Below are 14939 nucleotides of genomic sequence, written 5' to 3'. Positions count from 1 at the left end.
TTCGCCTTGCAGTGCCCTTTACATAAACATCCCGGGTGTCATGATAAACATCAGCCTCAGCTGCTTAGCAGGACTGGTTATCTATGCTCACTACGCCGACTGCGACCCTCTCAAGGCTGGCAGGATATCTAATCCCGACCAGGTATATGCGTTGAATTCCTTCTTACCTGGATAATGCATGCGCTGTTCTGCTAGTTAACAGTACAATGACACTGTATCGGTAGCCGGCTGCGAAGTATGCGCAACCGTGAAAAAAATGCGAAAAACAGACCGGTATTCTGGGCGCATATTACTCGAACTCAAGTGGACGGCAATTACCGACAAATGCATTTTAACGTCAACCCTTCAGCCATTCACGCCTAACTGTGGTTATGACGTCGTCGACAACCGCCCTGCATCTTCCACGGCCGCTAGCAGATGCAATAGCAGTTGGCATTCGACGTCATGACAATCTTTTGACCTGCCGCTCTGACTCATTGGATATGACACTTGACTGCTGAACCTCTGAGCTCGGGATGGAATCCTGGCTGTGGCGGTCGCTTTTCAATGAAGGTGAAAAAACAAGGCGCTCGTGTACTGTACGATGTCAGTGCACGTTAAAAACTCCAAAAATTCCGGAGTCTTCCACTACGGCGTATCCCATAGCCTTAATCACTTTGGGACGTTAAACCCTCCAAACGAAACAAATCATCACAATCTGGCCAGCGTCCCGACGTTTTAACCCGTCGTTTGCTGGCTCCTTATAAAGTTATACATACATACATACATACATACATACATACATACATACATACATACATACATACATACATACATACATACATACATACATACATACATACATACATACATACATACATACATACATACATACATACATACATACATACATACATACATACATACATACATACATACATACATACATACATACATACATACATACATACATACATACATACATACATACATACATACATACATACATACATACATACATACATACATACATACATACATACATACATACATACATACATACATACATACATACATACATACATACATACATACATACATACATACATACATACATACATACAATCTCTGTCTGTCTGTCTGTTTATGGCGATTAGCGTCCCAAAGAAATTGAGGCTATGACAGACGCCGTAGTGGAGGGCTCCGGAAATTTAGACCACCTGAGGTTCTTTAACGTGCGCTGCATCACACAGCACACGGAGCCTTGCTTTTCGCCTCCATCGAAAAGGGTCCGGCGCGGCCGGAATTCGATTCCTCATCCTTGGGCATAGAAGTACAGCGCCGTAACCACTGCACCAGCGCGGCGGAGCTTTCAACGCAATGTGTGGGAGGGTCTTCTTTGAGAAGCCGATTTATTCTTGAGTTGTATCCGGATGCACATATTTTCGAAGGCTGTCTTTTTCTGATCCGCCGGAATGGCAATGTGTTATCTGCAATGATCATAATTATTGTTTCATACTTAATTAATGTTACTAATTAACATGTGATAAATATACATTTCGGAAAGACCGATACTTCATGTGTAACGCTTTGATTCAGGCTATAAGCGTATAGCAGGCATTGAATCGTGCATCACCGTTCACACAGCACTGCAGCACCTACTAAGTCAGAACCTTCCGGATATAAATGCCACTGGAATTTTCAGGGACTAGAATTCAGCTGGTGACGTATACTAGCAATGTTCACAGAAGGCTAGCAACTGCAACCGTTACTTCTTTTACTAGTCACCTCATTTTAAAATGAAATGCCTCTATTTTAACCTACAGCGCAGCAACATTACATCGAGAAAACACATTTCAATCGTTCTAGTGCGCGCCTGTATCGACGAGACGAAGTAGAAAATCGAGCGTCACGTGTAGACATATAATTCCCGATCACGGGTGGATTAAACTGAATACTCTGTGCAGAAATCTGTGCACAAGCCACGTCCACAGGCCGGAATTTGAGAAAAATTTGTAGCGCGATGCAGATGTTATATACCTTCGCCAAGTTTGGGTGGCGTAAATTTACTCCTTTTTGCTTCTTCAGTATACAGATGGGCAACATTTTCCCCCAACATCTCGAACTCGTGTTCGTAACTGTGTATTAAGGACGGAACGTTGCGCGTGTGGGAGGCTGCGTACAAAAACCAACCGACTTGACCATGCGCAACATTGCAGAATGTTATTACAGTGAAGCCCATAGTAAAATAAAAATCATATGTACTACCTGGTGCAAGACTTCGTCAGTGCCAAATGCTGTTGTTGTCGCCTGTTAAGGGCAATCGAAGGGACAAACTCATTACTGAAATCATCACTTGCGGCGGCTTAGTGGCTTTGCCAGTGTCCTGTTATGATTGGGCTTCTAGCCACGGTTCGCGCGGCTCCTGCAGCGCCCGACGACTGGAGTCGAGCGGGTGCTGAAGAAGAGTGCCTGGTGCCCCATTACAAATCCCGCTGCTGTGCCGCATGGCTTCTGCGCTGGAGGAGAAGCCTCGCCGTAGGGGAACCCAGAAGGCGACAGCACGACCTAAAGATTCCGGAGCATATGCCCGGCTCTCCTGTTCCCTTCACGCCGCGGCAGATCCGCGACGGGAGACCAACATGCTCGCTATTGGATCTCTTGGGCCGCCGTCAACTGCTGCCTCCGGATTGCACAGTTCAAATCCAACGGTTTCCGGGCTTATAAAAGAAGCTGTCACTTGTCGGGAGAGGCCGTAGTGAGAGTTCGTCGAGTACTGTGCTGCTCACCTGGATCGGACTTGGCGGCATCTACCTGGCTGTCGCTGTGCGAAGACAGTCGCGAGTAGCCAGTAGGCTTCGGCCCCCGCGCCGATATAGTTGTGCCTTGTACCATGAGTATACGTATTGGTTGGTTGGTTGGTTGGTTGGTTCACAGTAAGGGAAAGGCGCAGTATCTGTCACACTTGCTCTGTGGACACCTGAACCGCGCCGTAAGGGAAGGGAGGAAGGTGGGAGTGAAAGTCAAAAGAGTATACGTATTGTATAAATTCACATTTCATTTACCTTATCTCATGAACTCGGAGCCTTGATAGATACCCGGACACGGACCAAAATCGTCACTGTGTCGACATGTAGCTGCACGCTGAAACCAAGGTCGCGAGGTCGAATCCCGGCCGCAGCGGCAGCATTTTGACGGATCCGAAATTCAAAAATGCTCGCGTGTTTTGCGATGCCAGTGCGCGCAAAAAAAAAAAAAAAGAAGAGTTCAGGGGTTCTCTACTACGGCGTCCCTCATAGCATACGCATCACGGCAGAATGATAAAGAACAACTGCAACGGTTTTTTAAGCTGTAAAAAAAAAAAAAGCATTTTTTTTTCGTACTACGTCAAGAGAGAACACTAAAAATAAGATACGGAATTCATAACTCAAGCGAGTATTTCGGGAATCGATCACTAGCGAAAACCGCCGGTTTTCAAACCGAAACTAGAAAACGGGTGGCCATTATTAAGGGCTGGTCATCATCATCATCAGCAGGAGCAGCCTGACTGTACCCACTGCAGGGCGAAGGCCTCTCCCATATTTCTCCACTTAACCCGGTTCTGTGCTAGCTGCATCCACTTGACTCCTGCGAACTTCTTAACCTCATCCGCCCACCTAACTTTCTGCCGCCCCCTGCTACGCTTTCCTTCCCTTGGAACCCAGTTTGTTCCCCTCAGCGACCATCGGTTATCCTCTGTTCGCACTACATGTCCTGCCCATGCCCATTGGTAAGAGCTGGCAATGACGTAGAAAGGGACACGACCGGAGCCTGCAGAGGGACATATGTCATCATAATAAGAGGAGGCGGCCCCGCGCTGCATGTGGCCGAAGGCGGACTCCACGGCCTTCATCCGGGTAGGGAAACCTTGGGCACAGGAGTGAGCCAGCTCGTTACCAGCTAGGCCCGCGTGTGCGAGGGTCCAAAGAAGGGTTATAGGAATGGGTTGGAGGGTGCTTTAGGATGGGGGACAGTGCTGAATTTGATATCCGACCCGTGACGAAATTATGGATGGCTGGTTTAGAATCGCTGGTAATGGGGTTAATATCGGGAGTGGTGAGTGCAAGGGCGAGGACCGTCCCTTCTGTCTGCTCTGAATAACCAACTCCGCGATACGCCTCCGGGTGCACGCGTCGTCTGCTACACAGCTTTTAAAACTATCGTGAGAAAAAAAAAGAGAAGAAAAAAAAAAACCTGCTTTTTTAACAAGCATACGACATCGTAACGATTAGTTTTGAATGTTTATGCGCCACTATACGCCTTTTGTTTTAATTAATAACTATCTAGAAAGTACTTACTATTAGCAGACATTATTTTTAATAAAAATGGGACGAAAAATTCGCTACACATTCTGATCTTACACAGAGACGTCACATGAAACTAGCGAAGCAGTTCACATGTTAGAAAGACATAATTATTCTATCGAGTTCAGCGTGGAATGTGCTCTTGAAACCTTTCTTTTTCTATGCAATTGCAGCTCGTGCCTTACTTTGTGATGAAAGCAATGAACGGCGTTCCCGGACTACCTGGTCTGTTCGTGGCTTGCGTCTTCAGCAGCGCTCTCAGGTATGGACTATAGGCGCCGCGCATTGAAGCCTGGTTCTGTGCTAACCCGCTGCTGTCTGCATGTGTGAACGGTACCAGTTCAGCTGTTTCTTTCTTCATTTTGAAGGTAGCGCGAAAAACGAGGACCAAAAGTAGAAGGACACAACACGTGCGCTCGTGTTGTGTCATTCTACTCTTGGTCCTCGTTTTTCGCGCTACCTTCAAAATGAACCAGATTCAATTCGCCAAACTTTCAACCTTACTGTCTCTTTCTTGATTCGATAAGTTTTGAACTGGCATAGCGGCTACCCATTGTGGCTATATCCACTGATCCATATAGCCCAGTAGATATGGCTGAGTAGCTGGGCTATGGCTGCATTTGTACTGCAAAAATGACCGTGTAGCCGACATTTCGGTGCTTGTGCGTAGAAAGTTACAGGTGGTGAGCCTGGAACTCTTCACTACAGCGCGCCGCGTAGCCTAGAGTAGAAATAAGGCAAGTAGAACTCCACCCAAAACTGCGACGGTATATGCCACACTCACTGTCGCCACAGTGGTCCTTCTTTTGTTCTACATAGGGAGCGGCAAAATGCCGCGTGCTTGACTTATCGCCACCCGCTCCAGCTTGCATTGCTGAGGCTGCGCGCTGTAAGAGAGAGAAAATAGTTTAATGAAAGGAATAGTGGAGAGGTATAGCTGGCGGTAAAGAGACCTTGTCCTATTACTTCACATTGAGGCAGGGGAAAAAGGAAGGAATTGTGGTCGACGATGTTATAGTACAGTGAAATTCGAGTGGCAAAGAGAGCATATGTGACGTCACCCGAGTACTTTCATTGACAAACAGGTAAACGTTTTTCAAAACGGTTGCTGTTACTGCGCTGAGAAGCGCAGTCCACATTACATATGTAATTTGGAAATCAGTAAGAGTTGAGTTGAGTCGAGTTGAGTTGTACTCATTACACTCCGGCTTCTAGTACGTTGTCTTCGGGCTTCAACTCGCTGGCTGCCGTCACGTGGGAGGACTTCCTTGTCCGACATCTCAGCCTCACTCCTCGCCATGAGGCGTACGTCACCAAGATCGTAGGTGGGCACTATTTTGTACTCTTCTTTCAACCTGCTTTGTGTCTCGATATCTAGTTCCAGAGCGCAAGCTCTGAGCGCCTTGCTCACTGATGTCGCCTTTGCATTTCCATGGGGCATTTCAAATGAGGTAGTCGACTGCCTTCTGCCAAAGCAAGAAATTGGCGGCAGGAAAGCCGCACTGGCTGCCTTTCATTTCGCCAGAGAACATGGTTAAAAAATGCAGCGCCTTGTGCATGGTGCTCATACATAATCTTCCAATTGTTTTTTAGGCGGTCGTAGGATTGAACGACAAGCTGTCCCGGCCGCTCGCTATAAATACGCACACCTGTATCGTTCGCAGAGCGACCGTGGCTATGACAGTGACATGAGCTACCCGCTATCGCATTCTACAGCATTAATTATAAGGATACCTTGTACTGAAGATTGATTTAGATACCTTTGCTCTCATCATTGTTGTTACGATTGTTATCCTAGCTGCCCTGTACGGACTGCTGACAATCGGCCTGGCGTTTGTTGCTGGTACTGTGGGATCCATTCTCAAGGTAAGTAGTGGTCATGTCACGCTCAAAAGCCGCTTGACAGCACTCATGCGTTATACACGTGTGTGAACCGTTAAAGTAGTGCTCAGTGCATATACACTCATTGGGCGAACAAAATATTGGTTTTCGTTTCTTTGTTTCTCTATTTCATACCCAATAAGTGTACATCGAGGTTTTCCCGTATACAGGCGTAGCAGTAGTGGTATAATGTGCTGGTCGCAACAGGAGACTCAGTGACTTTATCGGTCTGAACGAATCACGTGATCACTTGACTAATAAAACTGAGCGTTGCCGTGTTAATGCAGAACATTTAGCAGCCATCAAGTAGACGGATCGAACTTGTGGTAACAGAACGTGCATTGTGGCACATTATTGCACTAAGCGGAGGAATCGCAGGTAGTAACGATCGTATGAGTCAGATATGCAGGGAATTCTGGAGTTACTCTTACGCCGACACCTGCAACTTTCCCACGAAAAGTTACTTGTATCTTCGCGCTATCAAATTTTAATACTGGAATGCCCTTACAGTGAAAAAACAGTATATTGGACGCCTCGATGGACGCTCCTCTGTTTCCAGGGAACAGACCGACTCAAGGCGCCTTGTTGGGCCCCCCCATGAAAAGCTATGTAATAAAATTACAAAACGCGCAAGACCAATAGATATCCCATCATTCCTCTCCTTAACGCAAAAATGGCCGAATACGATTTTCAGACAGCGTGAGAGGCTGGTATTTCAGCGCGGTAGGGAACGATCTCGGAGATGGATGATTGGCCAAAAGCAGCGGGAAACGAGTTTACCAGTTTGCGCCCCCACATGGTTCGAATCCCGCTCAGGTCATAACTATGTTAGCTTTCTTTTCTGCTCCACGCTTTGTTGTACACATCGGACATATGATTCTCGATCACATAACCGCTGTAATTCTAACGCACTAAAAATAAGCGCATCTCAGCTACCATGCATGTCCGCCCGAGCGATTGTTACAACAGCAGACGATCCACTACAACAGACGGATCCTTTAAGTGGCCTGTTGCCCTCTTTGTACGTCACTTGAGACGCCTCGTGCCAGAATTCGTCCCAAGCCGAGTAGTATCCGCCATATCTATACGCACACCTCGATAAGCCGTAATAAGAGCAGATAGACAGTCTTATCCGCCCGGCCTAAAAAAAAAAAAAAAAAAAAAAAAAGAAAACCAGCTAAATGTACCATTAAGCACTGCTACAACAAGTTACTCATTAGTAGCAGATGCAGATCTCAAAAATGCGCACCTCATTTTGCAAAGGAAGAGTTTATCCCAGGTGGCCGAAATTTCCGGAGTCCTCCAGTGCGGTGCCTCAGAGCCTGGATTTCTTTGGGACGTTAAACCACATAAATCAAACCAAATCATTCTCGAAAAGCATATCATGCCAAACATCACAAAGCGACAAGTTCAACGAGAGCCAAGACGTTACACCGACGCGGCAAAACACCATGACAGAGGTGCCTTTTTCCACAGGTATAGCCGCTCACTAGTGCTAACCCGTATGCGCAGCCACGGGCCCCGTAAGAAGGCTTGAAGAAGCATAAATTACTGTCACAATTAATTTAGCGATCGCGTCGACGGTGGCTGAAATTAGGTTTAGCGATTCAAAAACTGTGATTACAAATTACGCGAATGACAGAATATGCCTTATGGCACGACGATACTTAAAAAGAGGGAGCGGCACCGGACTATCCAGCCAGCTTGAAATCATCCGGGTGCATGAGCATTCCTCCCATCGCAAAACCAAAATAACTGATGACTTGCGCTCAAATTTCCCATTACCGAGCATCGCAACCGTCGGCAAATGTTTTACTAAGTATAGTACTAATTTTTTTATTTCAATACTAAATCGGTTCGCTATGTTTTGTAATGAAATCAAATGGACACAGCTTTGCCCAGTAACCGTAAATTTCCCCTATAGCTAAGCGCAGCCCGTCGCTGCACTGCGCTGAGTGCAGCCGAACGGGAAACTGGTACTGGCTATACCTGTTCCTGGCGAGGACGGTACGTACCTTCACCCTGAAGGCGGTACTGACTCATCGAAGCGTGCCTTAAAGCCTCCCTATACCCCTGTTTAGGGAGTTTTAAAATAGAGGTAATAGAGATCGGTTAGAGGAATATGATAACTATGGAGCGACAATTCGAACGCGTGGAATGCTGCGATGAATGGGCGACGGGTGCGGCATTAAATATGAGCATGCTTACTCGCAACCCGCTATTACCCTATTTTCCTAGCCGACAGGGTCCCCCTGTTCTAAAGCTCTATTTACCATTTGGGGAGCTGCCTTGCGGGAACCTGACTCTGGCCGACCAGAAGATTCTGGCGAGCTGGGCCGTTATGCAGCGCAGGTCATTTAACCCTTTGTTTCAAACAACAGGAGCCCATCGCTGGCACGTGTTCATTCGATTAGAAATTTCGGCGTTGAATGAACACCAAGAATTAAGGGGTACGTGCATTGCTTGATACGTTGTTGTAATCAGCATTGCTTTCTTTCTTTTTTTGGCGTACTGCGCTTCTCTTGACAATTGTGAATTGTGATTGTGACAATTGTGATTGTGTGAAGTCTTGACAAAGTGTTCCTCTGCTGTGTCTGTCTGTCTTCTTCGCAGGCAGCTTTCGCTATGTCGGGTGCTCTGTCTGGACCCTTGCTCGGAGTTTTCACAATGGGGCTCCTTATCCCGCCTTGCAACAAAAAGGTGCGTCCACCCATATTGTGCTCAATGTTTAGCGCAAAATTAACTGCAGAAAGGTCGGTCATGACCATGCTTGCATTCAAAATGCCTGTAGACATACGCAGATTTAAGTAGTGCATAGCCCGCCGCATGAGGTTCACGTAGATCTCAAACAGAAGGGCCAAAAATTCTTAAGAGCGTAGTCTCACCTCTGCGGCTCAATGGTTACGGCGCTCGAAAACTCAGCCGGAGGAAAGGGGCTTGCTATAGTGAACATACACATGCGTTTGGTCAACTTTGCTAAATCAGCTGCATTTTTTTTTTTGTTAGATGAGCATGCTTCAATCGATGGCGATTCATCGAAAAGACAGCATCGCATGCAGCGATTCCGGACCAATAAAAAGATGGTTTTACAACAGCAACACTTGGTCTCGTTAGCGGTAGAATAACACAAACGGGCGAACACGTTACGCGAAACGGGGAACACTTCCTAACCTTTTCGGGCGAGGGGTGCTGCTGCTGGTACTTTAGCTGGTACGGGTGTAGTAGCCTTCCTGTATATTATCCATAAGTTATCCCTAATACGGGAACATATACAGGAACACTAGGCTACAGCTGCTGCGGGAACATTTTCTTTTTTTTTTTAAGGTTCATGTTGACAACCTCGCCTCTGCGAGATTTGTCCGCGAGGTACTTCAGCGGGATTCCGCGAATGACTGATATTGCATTCTTCCTTTCCTTTAAACCAATTATAGAATGCCGGTGAACTTTGACGGAAAGCTGGCTGTGTTCGACATGGGGCGCGCGATGTACCGTGTACAGCAGCATAAAATCTCGCCGAGGCGAGATTTGTCCGCGAGATGTGCCAGCGAGATTACGTGAATGCGCGCCTTTCCTTTCCTGTAAGCCAATTATGAAACGCCGGTGAACTTTGATGCTTTCTCATGATCAGAATTACTAAAAATGATTAGTAATGAGCAGTAATGACTAAAATGGTCTACTAATGACTTACAATGACTACTAATGACTTCTGATGACCAATACGTCTAAAGAAGACTTGTAATGACTACAACTGATTACAAGTGACCGAAAATGCTTAGTAATGACTAAAATGAGTAGTATTGAGTAGTAATGACTATTAATGACTGCAAACAACCATTATGTCTAACCACAACTTGTAACGACTACAACTGACAAGAAATGACTAAAAATGCTTAGTAAGGACTAAAATGAGCGACCAAGGGAAAGAAGAAAAGAGAAATAGGGAAAGAGTAGACGCAAGAGAAAGACGTGAATGATAAGAGCAGGAACAGTAGGCTTTCGGCATTCACCTATTAAGGGATATCTGGAGAGAACTCCAATATTTTTTTCGCCTAAGCTGCATGTTTCAAGTTTTAAGGGGGTACCTCCTGAGACTAACCGGTGATGCTTTAGAATAGGGTGACACTATCGGTTAGGGAGATAACGGGGCTCCATTGCGCATGCGCACCACCTAGCCATACCCTCCGCCATTCATCGCATCATTGTGCGCATTTGCACTGGCACCCCGCTATCCCCCTAACCGATAGGGTCACCCTATTCTATAATGAGGCACTGAAGTAATTGCAGAGCGAGAGAGGGAGACAACCACCATGTGAGCAGCGCAAGGCGCGAGCAGCAGGCACCTAGGTATGCGTGGCTTATTTTTATTGCGATAGCAATACTGCGCCAGATTTCGTCCATAATAATGTAGCACCTTACACTGATACGGCGTGATAGGGGAATAATGTAGCAGGCAAAAGAAGCTGCCGCCGTTGCTATCGCAATTCAACTAGGTTTAATCAGAGTTAAACCACAACTAATTTTTGTTGTTGTTCTGGCATCCCATCATAAAGTGACAACTTGCAGTTCATTCCCATTGATTCATGAAAGTACCCGGCCTAAATATAGCATAAAAAAAAATTAAGAAAGCATTGCACCTCTACGCGAAATCCGAGAGCGAACAACACTGCGACTTAGCCTAGAGTATTTTTTTTTTACTCTATTTTCTCCGAGCGAAGCGGTACTGAACTGTGCGAAAATCGTGAAACGCATTGCAGAGAAATGCTTGTTTCTCATATGGGGCGGGTGGTGCAGCGGGGACGGGGTAAAGGCGTCAGAATTTCCGCGAGGCCAGCTTATTCTAACCACCCCTTAATACGCGGGAAAACATAAACTGGTCTTACTTCATACATTTATTCCTGAAGTGAACGCCTGATTATTTACCAAGTAGCCCGAGCTGAAGTTCAGGTTCATCTCAGCTGGGGTTCAGGTTCAGGTGTATTGTTTTGTACTCAGCGAATGAGCTTGCTTAGCCTTAGCGCTGAGCTCATAACAATTTTGTTGACATCCGGAGGCGTGTCGCGAGTCCAGAGGCGGATTTAAGGCGATCAGTGATGTGGAGCGCGGTGCCATGCACAATGCTTTGTTGGAACCTTCAGTGTTTGTTTTCCGGTAATAAAGTTCTGAATCCGGAAGAAATCTCTACTTGTCCGCCACTGAAATTGGACCTATACCTGTAACCGCATAAACGCAGGGCGCCCTGACAGGTCTTCTTCTGGGCGAGGCCATGTGCGTGTGGGTGGTGGTGGGCTCACTGCTCTACTCCAATTCTGGCGAAGAGTTGCTGCCTACATCCGTCGAGGGCTGCCTACGGCCTGGGCAAGCCGCCGGCCACGTGTTCAACGTGTCCATGCACCGTCCTCTGGAGGAGCCTCAGTAGGTGCACCCCGCCCCCTCACTTGCCGTGTGACGCGTCCTCCCCCAGTTCTTAGTTTAGGTTCCTTATACGATACGAAGCAACTACAGCCGGCAAATAGACGCCGCATGACAAATCTTTCCGCAGGAACTTTATAGGTCAATTTACTTAAAATAACAAAAAAAAAAAGAAGAAAAATGAGTGCTGCGCCTACACTTGAAGGGGGAAATGGCTGAATGTGCTGCAGGTATTGGTCTCCTCGAGACCTGCTGCACTGACGCGCCATTAAGGCAGCGACAGTCGATCAACAGCAACAGCTGTTCTGTTTAGGGGCTAATTGCGAATGGATATGAAGCGTAACTATGAAGCACAGACCAAGTCGGAATGACTGGGTAAATTGTTCCTACTTTAACCCCAATTTTCAGGCTGAAATAATAAGCTTTGGGAATGAGAAGCACAAGAAAGATATTTTACATACTTGCGCTTCATGAGGCGTATTCGAATTCCATTCTGTCAACGGTTGTAAATGTTTACATTACAAAAAAAAAAAAATAATAAATTCATGAAAGTGTAAGAACGGTAATTGAATCCTTTCTTATGCCCACAGAAGCAGAGAGCTAACCCACTGCACTACAGGAGTACCGGTGCCAGTGACCCTAAATTGCGCTTTTACCCATTCTCTCCAATATCCTATTTTGAGCTAGGTGGCCAGCGCATTTGTCCTCCCCACTGCACCGCTGGCGGTTAAGGGAAATACGCTCTGCCAAGAACGCACTGGCTGAGACAGTGTAAATAAATTCAAGGGCGCTTAATGGCGCCCAAGAGTTGATGAGGCCTTTAAGCAGTCTCAATTAAAAATTAGTGGGTCTCTTAGATGTTTCTTAAGAGGAGAATGACGAAAGCTTACCCTTTTTATCCCGCCATTTGCTTCTCATTGTTGCCTCTTATCAGCGTTCGTCTCAGTACTATATATAATTATAATATAAATATAATTGATTTACAGGAAAGAAAAGGCGCAGTGTCTATCACACTTTCTCCGGCAAGGTACACCATCGATCCTGTCGCGTGACGTTCCTTGGCGCGCGTTCAAGTGTGGCATTGCAGATGGCAGGGACGCATCCCGCCTCGGCCAATCAGAACGTCGCAAAGCGGGACACACTTTGTCCACGACAGCATGAGCCATTAAAGGCTTTTGCCTTAAGAAAAAAGGAACACTGTTCACCGGCGCAGGGGAAGAACGTCCGACTTTCCAAAAGAGCGTTGGTCTGTCTTAGGAGACAGTTCGCAAAAATGATTGATAATGTCACGATCCGTAGGGAACTTCGTTGAGGTCCCGAGTTTTTTTTTTTTATGTATTACATTTTTTTTAACTCTATCGTGCTAGAACGGGCCAATGCGGAGAAACAGCACGCACATGCTCACTTATTCCTCTTCTTGGTCGCATTCTTTTCATCGAAGTGAAAGGCCACGTCCTCTACTCCGTTATTACCTTCAGCCTTACACATTCCAATTTCTTCAGTAAATTTCACCTTTCCATTTCTGCCGGGGACTCTCCAGATATCGGACAAATTCGTAAAGTCACTGAGTGTATTACACTAAACCAAAAAAGGAAACATAACATAAGCACTGTCACTGTGGGGATATCTACACTGATTCAAAAAAGAAGTAATTTATAGTGTTTACACGGGCGCCTTTTTCGTGCTGCCTCCATCTGGATGCGGAAAAAAAAATAACCCCGGTTTTTCGGCTTAGCAGTCGAGCGCTCCAATTATCGCGGTAAATTGACTAATATGTTTGATTTTTTTTCCGCAACTGAAATGAAAGCAAACACGAAGTTTTTCTCAGACGCTCCTGTTTCAAGCTTCAAAAGGCACATAGACTAGTAGCTTAGTTGTGCATACATGGTAATTTGTAATGGAATTTTGTTGTCCATAAAGCCTGCGAAACTTCACTTTTGTCCTCAATAAACGTTTTGAACAATTTTCGTTGAAAGAGGAAACTTTCTCTCAAAGAGTCACTCGCGCCAAAAATATCACCCTGTAAGTTGTCAGATGCAGAATGTACTTTTAAACCTACTAACAAGTTTACAAATAGAATTTATATGCCCGATTTTGTTAAGAGCTGTAATGCTGTGGCAGCCTACGTAGCGCAAGAGTAGGCTTCACCCACTGCAGGGTATTATTAAGGAAAAGCACGCTTACCAGGAGCCGCAAAAGCAAACGTTGGTACCTTCCACGCATACAGTCAGAGTTATAACCAATCACCATCGAGCCCTGCAAGAAATTAGTGTAAAACTTGCGATAGTTTACCTGATTAAATCTTGTTATCTGCGCGTAAGCTCCGTTAAGAATGGTTACATGGTCATACCGGCCTTTCTTCTCTACGCCAGCTTCACGCTTTTCGTCGGTCTCTGCCTCGAGTCAAGCATGCCAGTTAGTTCTCGGTCAGCTATATCGGGTGGATTATCAGACTAAGCCTGACTCCTGCGCCGAAGCACTGATGCACTCGGACCGGCACGCACCTCATCCATGGCATGAGACTAAGCAACCAAGCGCCGTCGAAACAGTTTTCAACCTTCTCGCCAAGTCATGTGGTTTCAGAGATCGGGACGGGACGATCGCTCGGTGGCCCCCGAGTACTGCTAGGAGCGAGGGAGACCAGGAAGCGGACAGTGGCGTGGGCAGGAGCGCCAGGCCCACTCCGGCGGCTCAGCGTCAAACGCGCAAATGAATGACCTTGGTAGTATGCAGTGCGAAGGGTGGAGCTACGCTATAAAAACAAACACGATGCTCCAGTTCACTAATGATATGGTGGGCTTAATTTAAGGCCCCTGCTACAAGTAGTAAGGAGGCCACGAATAAGATGTTTCTGGCTACGTGACATTAGAAACACGAAAATATGCGGCCTTAGATCAGTGGGTATCTCCGTGGTGCAGTTTTTGGAAACGCATGGACCGCAATGTTACCATGTGTCTTTAGCTTTCTTTAGATGTTTAGAAAATTTGAATGTTTTTAGCTCGAGAGTTCAGCAATACGCCACTCTTTCACCTACAATGGAAGCGCGAAGGCCATTATCAGCGTTATGCTTCAAACCTGGGTCAGATGATTCCAGCATACAGACACCCATAAAGCTGTACCATTTCTTCTTGAATTCGAGGTTTTATTGCAATTGTTCTTTTTCTTGACTGAGACGACGAGTATTGTATCGACGGGAGCCGCTATAACTAATTTTCCTTTTTTAGGGGTCTCCTGAAGCTGTACCACTTGTCACATTTGTTCGTGCCTGTGCTAGGTTTCTGCATCACTCTGGGAACAGGCATCATAATCAGCATTCTCACAGGTGAG

The 14939-nt window shown here is 46.2% G+C and overlaps 1 protein-coding gene across 2 annotated transcripts in view; it reads left to right on the top strand.

Annotated features, from left to right (window-relative positions):
• LOC146186104 (sodium-coupled monocarboxylate transporter 1-like) overlaps positions 1 to 14939 on the top strand; it is a 31397-nt gene that overhangs the window by 11726 nt on the left and 4732 nt on the right. For both annotated transcript variants that reach the window (XM_084607035.1, XM_084607036.1), the window contains exons 8-14: positions 13 to 142; positions 4496 to 4584; positions 5538 to 5647; positions 6121 to 6188; positions 8817 to 8903; positions 11434 to 11615; positions 14837 to 14934. In XM_084607035.1, the coding sequence (XP_084463161.1) occupies positions 13 to 142; positions 4496 to 4584; positions 5538 to 5647; positions 6121 to 6188; positions 8817 to 8903; positions 11434 to 11615; positions 14837 to 14934 (764 nt within the window). The remainder of the gene's footprint in view (positions 1 to 12; positions 143 to 4495; positions 4585 to 5537; positions 5648 to 6120; positions 6189 to 8816; positions 8904 to 11433; positions 11616 to 14836; positions 14935 to 14939) is intronic.

The sequence above is a fragment of the Amblyomma maculatum genome, chromosome 6 (assembly GCF_055883805.1).
Source record: "Amblyomma maculatum isolate TAMU_Amacu chromosome 6, ASM5588380v1, whole genome shotgun sequence".
NCBI lineage: Eukaryota > Metazoa > Arthropoda > Arachnida > Ixodida > Ixodidae > Amblyomma > Amblyomma maculatum.
This window is presented reverse-complemented; position numbering and strand designations above follow the sequence as displayed.